This window comes from Cibotium barometz, chromosome 36 (genome assembly GCF_041138505.1).
Source record: "Cibotium barometz isolate CiBa-2024 chromosome 36, ASM4113850v1, whole genome shotgun sequence".
NCBI lineage: Eukaryota > Viridiplantae > Streptophyta > Polypodiopsida > Cyatheales > Cibotiaceae > Cibotium > Cibotium barometz.
In genome coordinates, this window is record NC_141081.1 from 31,123,113 (window position 1) to 31,136,160 (window position 13,048).

Here is a 13,048-nt window from a genome sequence, read left to right on the forward strand (position 1 = left end):
ACATTAATGTTTTTATTTATTTTTTGACATTCAAAAGAGATTTGTATAAATGAAAATTTACAAGCCAGTGATTTTTTGGACATTTGGAATAGTTTTTGTATTGTATTTTTAGTATGATTAAATAGTTATCTAAGGTGGTTTAATATCAAAAGTAAAACTTTAAACTTTTATGTGATGGCCATTTGAAGAAAAATACTTTAAGAATATATTTTAGGAACTTTTTTGACATTGACAAAGTTTCTCCAATTACTATCCTTGTTAAGAATATTTTGCAACATCAAATAATTGTGAATAGAAACATTATGTCTATACCAACAATTTGTCTACATAAATATGGTTTCTTGAAAACAATGTGTCTACATAAATATGGTTTCTTGAAAACAATGTGTCTACATAGATATGGTGTCTACACAGTCTCTTTAAAAAAAACTATTACTTTGCTTGAACCACTCTGAGCCATGTCACTATTCAATTGGCATCATGATTTTTTGTATGCACTTAGGTTTCTAGCCTTTGAGTTTTGTCACTAATATGTCCTTGTCATCCTTCCCTATACCTGATATAATATATATAATATTCTCTATAAAAGAAGAATAAAATCATGATTTGTCTTTGTTATATAGTATACATATACATGCTTCATCAACACCAAGAAGCTAGTCACTTATAGTATTTATAGCTCAAAAAAACAAAGAACTAGTCACTTATAGTATTTGTAGCACCAAAAAACAAAGAATTGGGAACCTTTTATTTTATGAGGAAAAAAAAAAGAGTGTAAATTCTTAAAGAGCAGCTTACATGAGTGCAAACATAGATGTAAGTTTTAAGCCTCCCACAAGTTAATAGCATGTGAACAAAATCTCACATGACATGGAATCTTTGACCTCTCTTATCATGTCATGTAGCTATTATGTGTATGTGTAATAGATATTACACCTTTTAAGTTATTTCAATTCAAAAAAATTATCAAAGAAGTAATGCCAATTCATGTATCTCTTTTTGTCACAAACTAATTTCAAACACCGACATTAATAAAACTACACAAACTTCAAGAATCAAGTCTTAACAAAATGTTGTGAACTACATTGTTTAACAAAAGAACATGTTATTCTTTCTTAGACTAATGCCATGCACCCTTATAAAGATATAAATCTTCATAAAATAAGTGGGGATGATTCAAATACTTAACTAAGCTGTATAACTAGCTATATTCCACTAAGCTATCTAACTAAGCTATATAGCTAGCTATATCACCAAGAAAAATCGAGAAATTTAAATTTAAATTGAAGAGTAGAAAGTCAAATAGTGGAAATAATCATGATTGATTGAAAAGAATTTAGACATGATAGATTAAATATGGATATTCCATAAATAGTTTACAAAGGAATACAATTCTTAAACCCACATGATATGTAAGAAATACAAGGAATATGGATCTTCCATAAATAGCTTACACAAGGAATACAATTCTTAAACCCAACTGATATGTTATAAAGTGATAATATCCATAAATATCTTACAAGAAATACAATTCTAAAACCTACATGATATGCAAGGTTTAAGTGACAATATCCGTAATATCTCACTATATATAATAAGGATTAAATAAGACCTTAAATTTGATGTGAGCCATATCATGCACTAGTTATACACATTTTTTAAGTCCACTTCTACTGATACTTATAGCGATATACTTAATGGTTTTAAAATAATCAAGGCTCTAGAGATTCATAAAACACACTAATAACTAATACACATAGTAATAAGTTTTCAAATACAAGGGGGAGCCTTTATGTATGCTAAATAAAATAATATCACATTCACAAGGAGTCCATGCATGTCACAAACAACTTAGACTTGAACAAAGACAACAATTCTCAAGTTTATCATAGACTCATTAAATATGTGATTGGTGAATTGAGTCATATTTTATGTGAAGTAGGAGTAGGTTCCTCATGGTTTCTTACTTGGATTTCTTTTGCAAATACTTAATGACTCATCACCTTTAGTTTCCTCATGGTTTCTTACTTGGATTTCTTTTGCAAATACTTAATGACTCATCACCTTTAGTTTCTTGGAAGGGACTATACTTCATGTACATATCCTATTCTTAGTTTCCTCATTGGATTACTTTTGCAAATACTTAATGACTCATCACCTTTAGTTTCTTGGAAGGGACTATACTTCATGTACATATCCTATTCTTAAAGATTTTATTCTTGATAATCCATAAGAACCACGGAATGCAATTTTGAGTTTATTGAGATTCATTGAGTTACCTATCACTGTAAGACCTTTTTTTAATGCACCCACATGTCAAGTATTCCAGACTCATTTTTATTCACGCTTGGTATGACTTATTCTTTTTACAATAGGACACGAAAATGTGATCTTTTGAAGAAATGAGTGATGCATAGCTCTTTATGTATATTAAAAGGAGGGAAAGGGAAGACTTATTAATCTATGAAAATTTGTGAAGCCTCAAGGGTGAGCTCAAGTCTTTATACACTTGTTGTTTAAAAAACCATTTATATGTTTTCTGTTTAAAAATGATTGTGCAACTTGAAAAACATTTATATGCCTTGGGAGCTCCAAGTAAATTTGTTAGATGCATCATCATCTTGTTCTTAATGAGGTTATACATGTTCAATCATTTGATAAAGTTGATAATAACTTTGGATTTATACGATCATATAGAAAAGAAAGGTTAGCATCTCTTATCTTGACTTCTTAAAGCCATGTTAAGCGAAATTGTCATGCCATGATTGATGCTTGACATGTAGTGTGATCTTGTAAACATAATGTCATTTCAACATGTAGTTTCATATTCAACATTTGAGTAGACATGAGCACTACACCTAGGATGGCCAAGATGGATTCCCCAACTTGTTGAAAATACTCATTATGTGTATGGGAAGGAGTAAACTAGGATGGCCAAGAAGGATTCCCCAACTTGTTGAAAATACTCATTATCTGTAAGGAAAGGAATAACCTAGGATGGCCAAGGTGAATTCCTCAATTTGTTGAAAATACTCATTATGTGTATGGGAAGGATTAACCTAGGAAGGCCAAGGTGGATTCCCCAACTTGTTGAAAATACTCATTATGTGTATGGGAAGGATTAACCTTCCAACTATAATGAGGCTTGAACAGCCTACTATGGGTCATGTGATAGAGTGCCATATCAAATGAAGGACATCTCTTTTGTCATGTGATGAGTGATGAGTGACATATCAAATGAAGGACATCTCTTTTGTCATGTGATGAGTGACATATCAAATAAAGGACATCGCTTTAGATTGATTCATCTCTTGTCTCTTCCTTATTATCAAGATAAGCATTCTTGTGTGGCAACAACCCGTGCATTTTTCATACTAATGTTCCCTACAACATATAGAATGAGTACCATTCTTTTATGTGTACATATTTTTGAATAGAAAGCTAGTATAAAACAATCAAATCCTAGAAAATATGGGTTGTAAGAGACAAAACATGATGGCACAAAGTCGTGTCAGTCCATCCCAACATTACTTCCAATCTAAAATGGGCCTTTAAAGTTTCTGGGCCTTAAGTGCATCCATCAGCCACCTTTTGTGAGAACATTTGGCAAATAAGTTTGATGTATGGGTAAAATCACCCCCATCTACTGAGCACGCTCATCCTAAAAGCATGGGGCATAGGTGTAAAGAGCCTTAGGTTGTTTTATGTTCAATGGACAGGGGCTTGGGAAGGGAAGATCCCCTATCCATCCAAAGCTATTTAAAGACCCACCATTGCCCATACAATGGGTGGGGGGCTTGGACATGCAACATTTTGGACTTCCATTCATCAATTTTGGGACCTCCATTCATCAACTTTGGGTAGGCACTACATGTGTAATCAACCATAGTGTCGTAGTAGTGGTTTGTAAGCATGAATGATCATTGTTTTTATGGGTTAATATTAGTCTTTGTAATATAGTGGGTCTTAGTTAGTCTTTGTAACTATGAATGGTCATTATTTTTATGGGTTGATATCAGTCTTTGTAATATAGTGGGTCTTAGTAGGCGGTTACAAATCTATGAATTTTGGTGTCTTAGATAATTCAATATAATATCCACTTTTTTCGCATGTAGACATGGCCACAATCGTATCACAAGTGAGTGGCTTTTGATATCACAAGTGAGTGGCTTTTGATATCACAATTGAGTGTATGATTTAGTTAGTTATGTATTTCCCAACCAAAATTCAAATTCCCTTTTTATATCATATCAATAAGATATAGTTAAGGCCGATCACACCATACCCATTGTAAGGGAGTATGATGGCTAGAAGTGTACCTACATAAGTCGTAATCAATAAAAGTGTTTGATTAATCACATTTGATTAATTGATTTCATTATTTTAAGTAATTGTGGATTGGTAACCAATAAAGTAGTAAGTTGAATAAGCATGGTGGGTTGGGGGTGTTCACAATCATTTATATTCTTTGACGAGGCAAAGTTTTAAAATCAAAGTGAAGGAAGGAAGCTCCCAAGGAAGCTGCATGAAGTCTTGGAAAAGAATACACTTCATATTTGCACAAATCACTACATTTTGCAAAAAGAAGAAAGTCTATTACACTTCTAGGATTGTTGGAATATGGAGAGCGTGTGGATAGAGAAGGTAGAGAAAAAGTGGAAAGGGAAAGGCTCTCATAACAATATCAAGTAGAAAAAGAAAAAGTGGTATAGAGAGAATAAGTACCACTTTTTAAAACTACAATGTTGTTGGGATAGATGCTGACCTCAAACAAAAAATTGATATGTATATATGCATGTATGTATGCATGCATTCATGCATAAATGCATATGTGTATATATATATGTAAGCATGCATGCATGATGTATGTATGTATGTATATACATATGTATATGTAATCATGCATGCATGTATGCATAAGTATATATATGTATATACGTATGTATGTATATGTATGCATGTATGTATGAGTATATATGTATATACATATGTAAATGTATAAGTATGTATGTATGTGTGTGTGCATGCATGCAATACATAATATGCATGTATACAATATACATAATGCATATGTCTATGTTTTATCTGTCTATATGTATATATGTACTGATTCTAGGACCAATCTATTCATATAGGTGTTGTGGGTGATAAGAAGTAAGCATTATGTCTAGACATCATACTTATACGCACGATCATGTTTCAAATATGCTCTTTAACACATGTTTATCTGTGTGACATATGGGATGCTTAACACCAACACAAACAACCATACAATTTGAAATAATGATGTATTCACATGAAAATAGATCTATATTTCATAAAATGATTGAAAATCAATCAAGCAAGATACATACATGCATGCACACATAATAGTAGTGGTAGTAATAATAAAAAATAATAAAGCCAATAACAAGATGAAACACCAAGGACGTTTTTATTAACTTTAAAGCTATGAAATGCTTTGTGTGTGTTTGTGTGTGGGTGTGTGTGGGGTATATATATATATATATATACATATATAGAGATAGAAAGACAAGCTCCTAGTTTCATGCTTAGAAAGTGGCACTGGTGTGAGAGAGGGGTCTATTCTATAGCTTTTGCCAAGGCAAGATTGTCACTACTTCCTGAACATACAGGTTGATTTCATAGTTTATAAGCTATTAACTAAGTTCAATTGGCAAATATTAAATCTACTCATACATCAAATATTAAATCTACTCATACATCAGATGTAATTTTAAGCTAATTACTTAGTTGAATTGGACAATTGCATCAATATTACTCAAATTGTGAAAAAGCAAACATGAATGTGAATGTGTGTTTAATATTATTTCTCAATATACAAAAAGCAATGATAATTGGTGAATTCTATTTTACATAATCATTGCCAAAAGGTACCATTAATGTGTGCGTTTTAAAAAAAAAAATTGGGCTATAGCTAGATCTTTTTGGCTCATTCTTGCCAAAATATATATATATATATATATATATTCACGATAATTGATGCTAAATAGTGTGTTTTTTCAAATGTTATGGATTTAAGTTTTTTGCCATTTTTTTCACAACCAATTAAATTGTTTTTCCGGCCCTCCAATTATTTAAAATTTATGACGTTTGGTTTCTCAGATCTTGCACTCAAATCAAAGGTTTTGGGCTTCCAAGCGATGGGACAGCTTTGATAAAACGGTCCAGAAAGCCTGTATAAAGGGATAAAAACCACTGTGTAAGAAGCTAAGTAAGCTTCTTAGAAGCTTCTGAGAAGTCCCCAGGGACCAGCACACACAGGCTTTAATCAGACCCATTGTGCTCTGATTTGTTTATAAGTATGTGTGATTGGTTAAGTGCTTAATGCTTGCACAAGAATCACTTAGATGTATGTTAATGCTTGCGGAGGGTGTTATCCTGCACATCAGTATGTGGTAAGGGAAGAATTAGCATTGAAAATCCTGCACATCAGTATGTGTTATCCTGCACATCAGTATGTGGTAAGGGAAGAATTAGCATTGAAAATCCAGATTAGCATGTGATTCAATGCTTGCAAGTGCTCATTAGCATGTTGTAAGAGAAGAATTAGTGTCAAGAATAGCATGGGGCCTCATGCTTGTAGAGGGATTAAATCTGCACGTTGTATGTGGTAAAGAGAAGCATTAGCATGCCAACGCAGATTTACATGGGTTTTAATGCTTGCAAAGGGTTTTAATCTGCCATCAGCATATGAATTAGAATAGAAAAATCGGATTTTGCTCCAGTTTGCATACACATGAACAAGTCTTTAATGATTTAAAAAACGATCAATTCTGCACATTAGTATTTGATTAGATATTGATTTGAGAAGAAATTAAGTGTCAGGAAAAGCAAATCATGGCATCACAGAAAGCAGATTCTATGCCAAGATTGGCAACTCAGAAAGCTTATCCAGCTTGGGCTAGATCCGTAGACCAGTGCCTGCATGAGTACACAGTCGACATTGCACGTGGGCTTGGTGAAGTTGATGTTGAAAAGAGAAGAGAGAAACATGGATGGAATGAGCTAGATAAACAAAAGGGAAAGCCCATGTGGAAACTTCTCCTGGAGCAGTTAGATGACACATTGGTTAAAATCCTTCTTGCTGCTGCCATGGTTTCCTTCGTCTTGATTCTGTTCGAGGGCGGACATGGCGACACTGACGTCGGCACTGTCTTTTCTGCCTATGTTGAGCCCCTGGTCATCTTGTCCATATTGGCTTTGAATGCTTTGGTGGGTATATGGCAAGAAAGCAATGCTGAAAGTGCCCTTCAAGCTTTGAAGGACCTGCAGCCAGATAAGGCTAGAGTTATCAGAGAGGATCATCTGATTTCAGAATTGCCAGCACGAGAGCTTGTTCCTGGAGACATTGTGGAGTTGAGAGTTGGGAATAAGGTCCCTGCAGACATTAGAATTGCAAAACTGACTACGTCTACACTTAGAGTAGAGCAGAGTTCTCTCACTGGAGAGAGCATGGCAGTGCTTAAATCTAGTATGCCCACCATATCAGATGACATAGAAATCCAAGGGAAAGAATGCATGCTATTTGCTGGCACCACTGTAGTCAACGGTGGCTGCACTGGCATTGTCACCGGCATCGGGATGGCCACTGAAGTCGGCCACATCCAAGCTCAAATACAAGAAGCTGCCATGGAAGACCAGGACACACCATTGAAGAAGCAGCTGGATGAGTTTGCAGAAACCCTCACAAAGTCCATTGGCACCATCTGTTTCCTGGTATGGATCATCAACTACAAACATTTTCTTGCATGGGATATGGTGGATGGATGGCCCACCAACATCACATTTTCTGTTGACAAATGCACGTACTATCTAAAGATCGCAGTGGCCCTAGCTGTGGCCGCCATCCCTGAGGGTTTGCCAGCTGTGATCACCACATGCTTGGCACTAGGCACAAGGAAAATGGCACAGAAAAAGGCCATCGTCCGCAGGCTTCCAAGTGTCGAGACACTTGGCTGTACCACAGTTATCTGTTCTGACAAAACGGGTACTCTTACCACCAATCAGATGTCTGTTACAGAGTTTGTAGCCAATGGGCATGCCCCGGGTTTCATTAGAGAATACCAGGTGGAGGGTACCACATACAATCCAATGGAAGGTGGAATCCTTCGGTGGTGCAAGGGCATGATGGACCCTGGCATGCAATGCATGGCAGAGATTGCTGCCTTGTGTAATGATGCAGAAGTTGAGTATAAATCAAACCAGTTCCGGGCTACTGGCATGCCTACAGAAGCAGCTCTCAAGGTACACACCACTTAATTTTCCTTGAAAAGCACTGTAGTACCAGTTTCTTTATAGGCTTCATGCTAATCATGATGTACATGCATATGCAGGTCTTTGTAGAGAAAATGGGCATTCCTGACTCTGAAGCAGTAAATAAGCTGGAGCAACAAGCTGTGCTCAACCCACATAACGACCACAAGATCAAATTAGGTGATTGAGCTTTATTCAGAACCACTGGTTTTTTTGAAGAAGCATCTAGGACTTGATTGTACATCCTTACATGGATCATTGAATGTATTTAGGATGTTAATGCCCACAAACATCCTTACATGAATCATTGAATGTATTAGGATGTTAATGCCCACAAACATGGATTAAGTAGCTGCGTCTCTGAATTGGGCAGTGTGCTGTGACTGGTGGGCTCAAAGCAGTACACGTGTGGCGCTTTTAGAATTTGATCGGGTCAGAAAGTCAATGGGTGTCATTGTCCATACCAGAGATGGAGCTAATAAGCTTCTTGTAAAGGTATGCTAGGGATGTGGCCTCTAAAGCTTAGTCATTAAGCACTCATGCAAAGGACCCCAGGGGGCTCACTTCTAACTTCTACGCAAACCTTCATATCACCTGCAAGTTTACATGTTTTTTCATGTATACACACACACACATGCACATTCATGCACGTGCGCATGCATGTATATGTATATGTATCACCTCACATGTAATGCACTTATGTATGGACTACGTTTTTGTTTTCCCTCATTCATGAGTGTTTGAATTATGCATTTTCCATGCCATGACACTGATGTATTTTTAAGGGTGCCGTGGAGAATATTTTGGAGAGAAGCTCTTTCCTTCAGTTGGCTGATGGAAGTGTGGTCCCAATGAATAGAAAATCTCAAGAGTTGCTGCTAAGTAAGATGCAGAGTATGACCTCAAAGGCATTGAGGTGTCTGGCTTTGGCATACAAAGAGGATCTCAAAGAATTTTCTGATTATGATGGTGAAAAGCATCCTGCTCACAAACAGTTACAGGAACCTGACAACTATACCATCATCGAGAGCGACCTTGTCTTTGTGGGGATTTTGGGGTTAAGAGTAAGTGTTCATACTTATCTTGCATTACACTATAGCTATTTCTAAAGACATGGCAATGTCTAGTGTGGTTTTTCAGCACTTCTTTGAGTGCTTGAACCGTTGCTTCATAAAGAAGATGTGGTTATTAAAGTAAGGTTTCTTTTCAACTTGTGCAGGATCCTCCTCGCGAAGAAGTTCCTCTAGCAATCACTGATTGCAGAGATGCTGGTATCAGAGTGATGGTGATCACAGGGGATAACAAGAACACTGCAGAAGCCATTTGCAAAGACATTGGGATATTCCATGAGAATGAGGATCTGAGCATGAAGAGTTTCACTGGAAAGGACTTTCTGGCTCTGCCTTCAGAGCGACAGTCCGAAATCCTGGCTGGCTCAGGCGGGCACGTTTTCTCTAGAGCCGAACCAAAGCATAAGCAGGATATTGTCAGAATGCTGAGGGATGCAGGTGAGGTAGTGGCCATGACTGGAGATGGTGTGAATGATGCACCTGCATTAAAGCTTGCTGACATTGGTGTGGCCATGGGCATCTCTGGAACAGAGGTGCACTATCTAACATGCTTAGCTCATAACATGCACACTCGGTCTCATGTCATGTGCCATTAGTAGATCATGTGTATACTTGTCTCCCTTGTCATCATGTGTATTGTGTACCTATTGTGTGGCTCAATTAGGCATACTTAAACATGTGTAAGTGAAAGTCATTATAATTTATCACAGAAAAAGCCTTTTCTATGGAAAAAATGCATGATGATGCTGGTGGTGTATGCATGTAGGTGGCCAAGGAGGCGGCAGATATGGTTTTGGCTGATGACAATTTCAGCACTATTGTTGCTGCAGTAGCCGAGGGCCGCTCCATTTACAGCAACATGAAGGCTTTTATTCGGTATTCCCTTACAGTTCCTTAAATCATGAACACAGCTTAAGGCTGGTCTAGTTTCTCTCTTTTTTTTATTGGAATGTAGAGTGTGTGCTCTACACATCAACTGTTGCCCTTGTACACTCCATGCCGCCTGAATATAACACCCTCATGTAGATAAGAGGGATCAACCTACATCCAAAGCACTGGATATACATGCAACATGCATAGAGAACACAAGGAAAGCAGTTGATGGAATCACCAACACAACCATAGCCCCAACGAATATGGACCACCCTCATCATAGGAGACATAGGATGGGTCAATACACCTAAGCGCAAGGCCTCCAGATCACAGACTACTTTGCATGGATGACTACTACAGGCATCACATACCATGCCCTGCAACCACCAGGGGGCTTGGTAGGAGTCTCATATCTGCCTCTTAGGCTAGTTGGACCCAAACCCACATATGTTGGATCCACACACACAGTTATGTGCACATACCGAACCCACATATGTTGGCTACACACACACAGTTACGTGCACATACCAGACCCACATATGTTGGCTACACACACAGTTATGTGCATACATACTCACTTACATAGGCTTTTATGGGATTATTGAACTCTTCAAAAGCCAACTAGTAACCCATGTTACACCTTGCATGATCCATAGAGTATTACCCCTATCTCTTACCTGGTCCATGCTAAGGTTGTACCGCGATGATGACAATGTCTTTTATAGAGAAATCCTAGACTTCTTATCTCCACATGTCATAAAATGGTAAAAATAAATGCCTCAAAACCCTCAGCTGCTATTATTATGGAAAAACTGAAGTAGGCTGATCACTGGTATACTTCTTAAAACTACTTTTTGAAATTGTGTAATGCAGGTACATGATCTCTTCCAATATTGGCGAAGTGGTCTCCATTTTTCTAACAGCCGCATTAGGCCTACCGGAGATTTTGATTCCAGTCCAACTTTTATGGGTAAATCTTGTAACTGATGGACCACCAGCAACAGCACTTGGATTTAATCCCCCAGACATGTACATCATGAAAAAACCTCCTCGGACTAAACACGATATGCTGATCAATGCATGGATTTTCTTTAGATACTTGGTATGAGCTATAAGCTTAAGTTATGAATTTGGTTTTGACATGTCTTTTTGTGAGTGTCTGCATACTTGGGTTAACATCTTCCTATGTTGATGTACTTGGGAGTACTTCCACCTCTTGTTTGTGGCAATATTGAACATTGCCTTCACCATTTTTCCATGTTTGTGATTGCAGGTTGTTGGTTTGTATGTTGGGTTGGCCACAGTTGGGATATTTATCATATGGTATACCCATGGTTCTTTCTTGGGGCTGGACATTTCTGGTGATGGGCATACATCGGTTAGCTTCTCTCAGCTGGCAAGATGGGAGCAATGCCACAGTTGGGATGGTTTCAAGGTTTCTCCATTCACAGCAGGATCGGAGACTCGGGCTTTCGCCGACAATCCGTGTGATTACTTCACAACAGGAAAAGTCAAAGCCACCACTCTTTCACTATCTGTACTTGTTGCCATCGAGATGTTCAACTCATTGAATGCCTTATCTGAAGATGGCAGCCTTCTAGCCATGCCTCCTTGGGCCAACCCTTGGCTTCTTCTGGCCATGTCAACATCTTTCGGGCTCCATATTTTGATACTTTATGTGCCCTTCCTTGCAAACATTTTTGGCATTGTCCCACTCACCTTCAGTGAGTGGTGTTTGGTCCTCCTGCTGTCTTTGCCTGTTATATTGATAGATGAACTTCTAAAAGCCATTGGCAGGAGGTGGTCACAACCAACTTGCCAGCCTAAAAAGATAAAATCTTCATGAATCGAACCAAGTTATGCTCATCAAAAGCATGAGCCCAACAATTCTAGGCCTAGTGAAGCTGGATGTACTACTATCATACCATGGAAGTCATATATGACTGCAAATGGAGATCTCCAGACAAGAATGGAGGGCCGAACGAGGCATGCCATGTCATGACCTACAGCTTATGAATCAACATGCACTTGCTACTCCAACAAAGGGGTGGATTTCATCCAACCAAACTTACACACTAAGGCTGGTTTTACACAGCATTTCCCACTCATGCAATGGAGGCAGGGAGTAATGCGCCTCTGTTGACAGGCAGGGGTGGTGGTGTAATCTGTCTAAAAGCAAATACGATTTGTGAGAAGGGTCCACAAGATTTGCCTCAAGGGTTGTTCCTCCTGCATCAGAATTTTCAATGCATTGGATGGCTCTAGTAAATGCCTTGATGAGCCATGCGTTGCTTCCATAGAGAGTTGTACAGGGTTTCAAGGAGGTGAATAATAAGTAGAGCAATGCATGTAATGTGCCTCTTATATATTACAGGTTCATATTTGCATCCAATGTTTTGAAATAGGCATCACCAAAACACCCTTAATGGTTTAAGAGGATATGCATGAGAGATATTCTGGTCTGCTTTTATGTACCCTTGCAATGATCTTTTTTTTTTGTTTTTTTTTTGGTAGGTATAAAGGAATGTAGGTGGGTGGATCAAGAGGTTACAGACCTTGGTCTCACCATTCAATCCTATTTAGTGGTAAAGGAATGTAGGTGGGTTTTATTGATAATGATTTGCTTTATATTAAGTCTTTATTGGGCTACGAGCCACACTTGTTTATGGTATTTGGTGTGCTTAGGAAAAATGTGTTGTATGTCAAAGATAAGAATTTCCTTTTTCAAGAGAGTTGAGTATTTGGGACACATTTTATTAGTAGTGAAGAAAGATCCAAGAAAGCAGCAATAATATTAACTTGTCGTGTCCCAAAGGATGTAAATCTGA

The 13,048-nt window shown here is 37.6% G+C and overlaps 1 protein-coding gene across 1 annotated transcript; it reads left to right on the forward strand.

Moving 5' to 3' along the window:
• The first annotated feature begins 5,583 nt into the window (after positions 1-5,583).
• On the forward strand, positions 5,584-12,621 carry LOC147617785 (calcium-transporting ATPase 2, endoplasmic reticulum-type-like). Its single transcript, XM_086776018.1, has 9 exons — positions 5,584-5,636; positions 6,127-8,268; positions 8,358-8,457; positions 8,651-8,772; positions 9,063-9,341; positions 9,497-9,880; positions 10,114-10,223; positions 11,094-11,322; positions 11,494-12,621. Exons 2-9 carry the CDS (start codon positions 6,862-6,864, stop codon positions 12,064-12,066), a joined length of 3,204 nt encoding a protein of 1,067 aa, XP_086632144.1. The 5' UTR covers positions 5,584-5,636; positions 6,127-6,861; the 3' UTR covers positions 12,067-12,621.
• Positions 12,622-13,048: the final 427 nt, after the last annotated feature.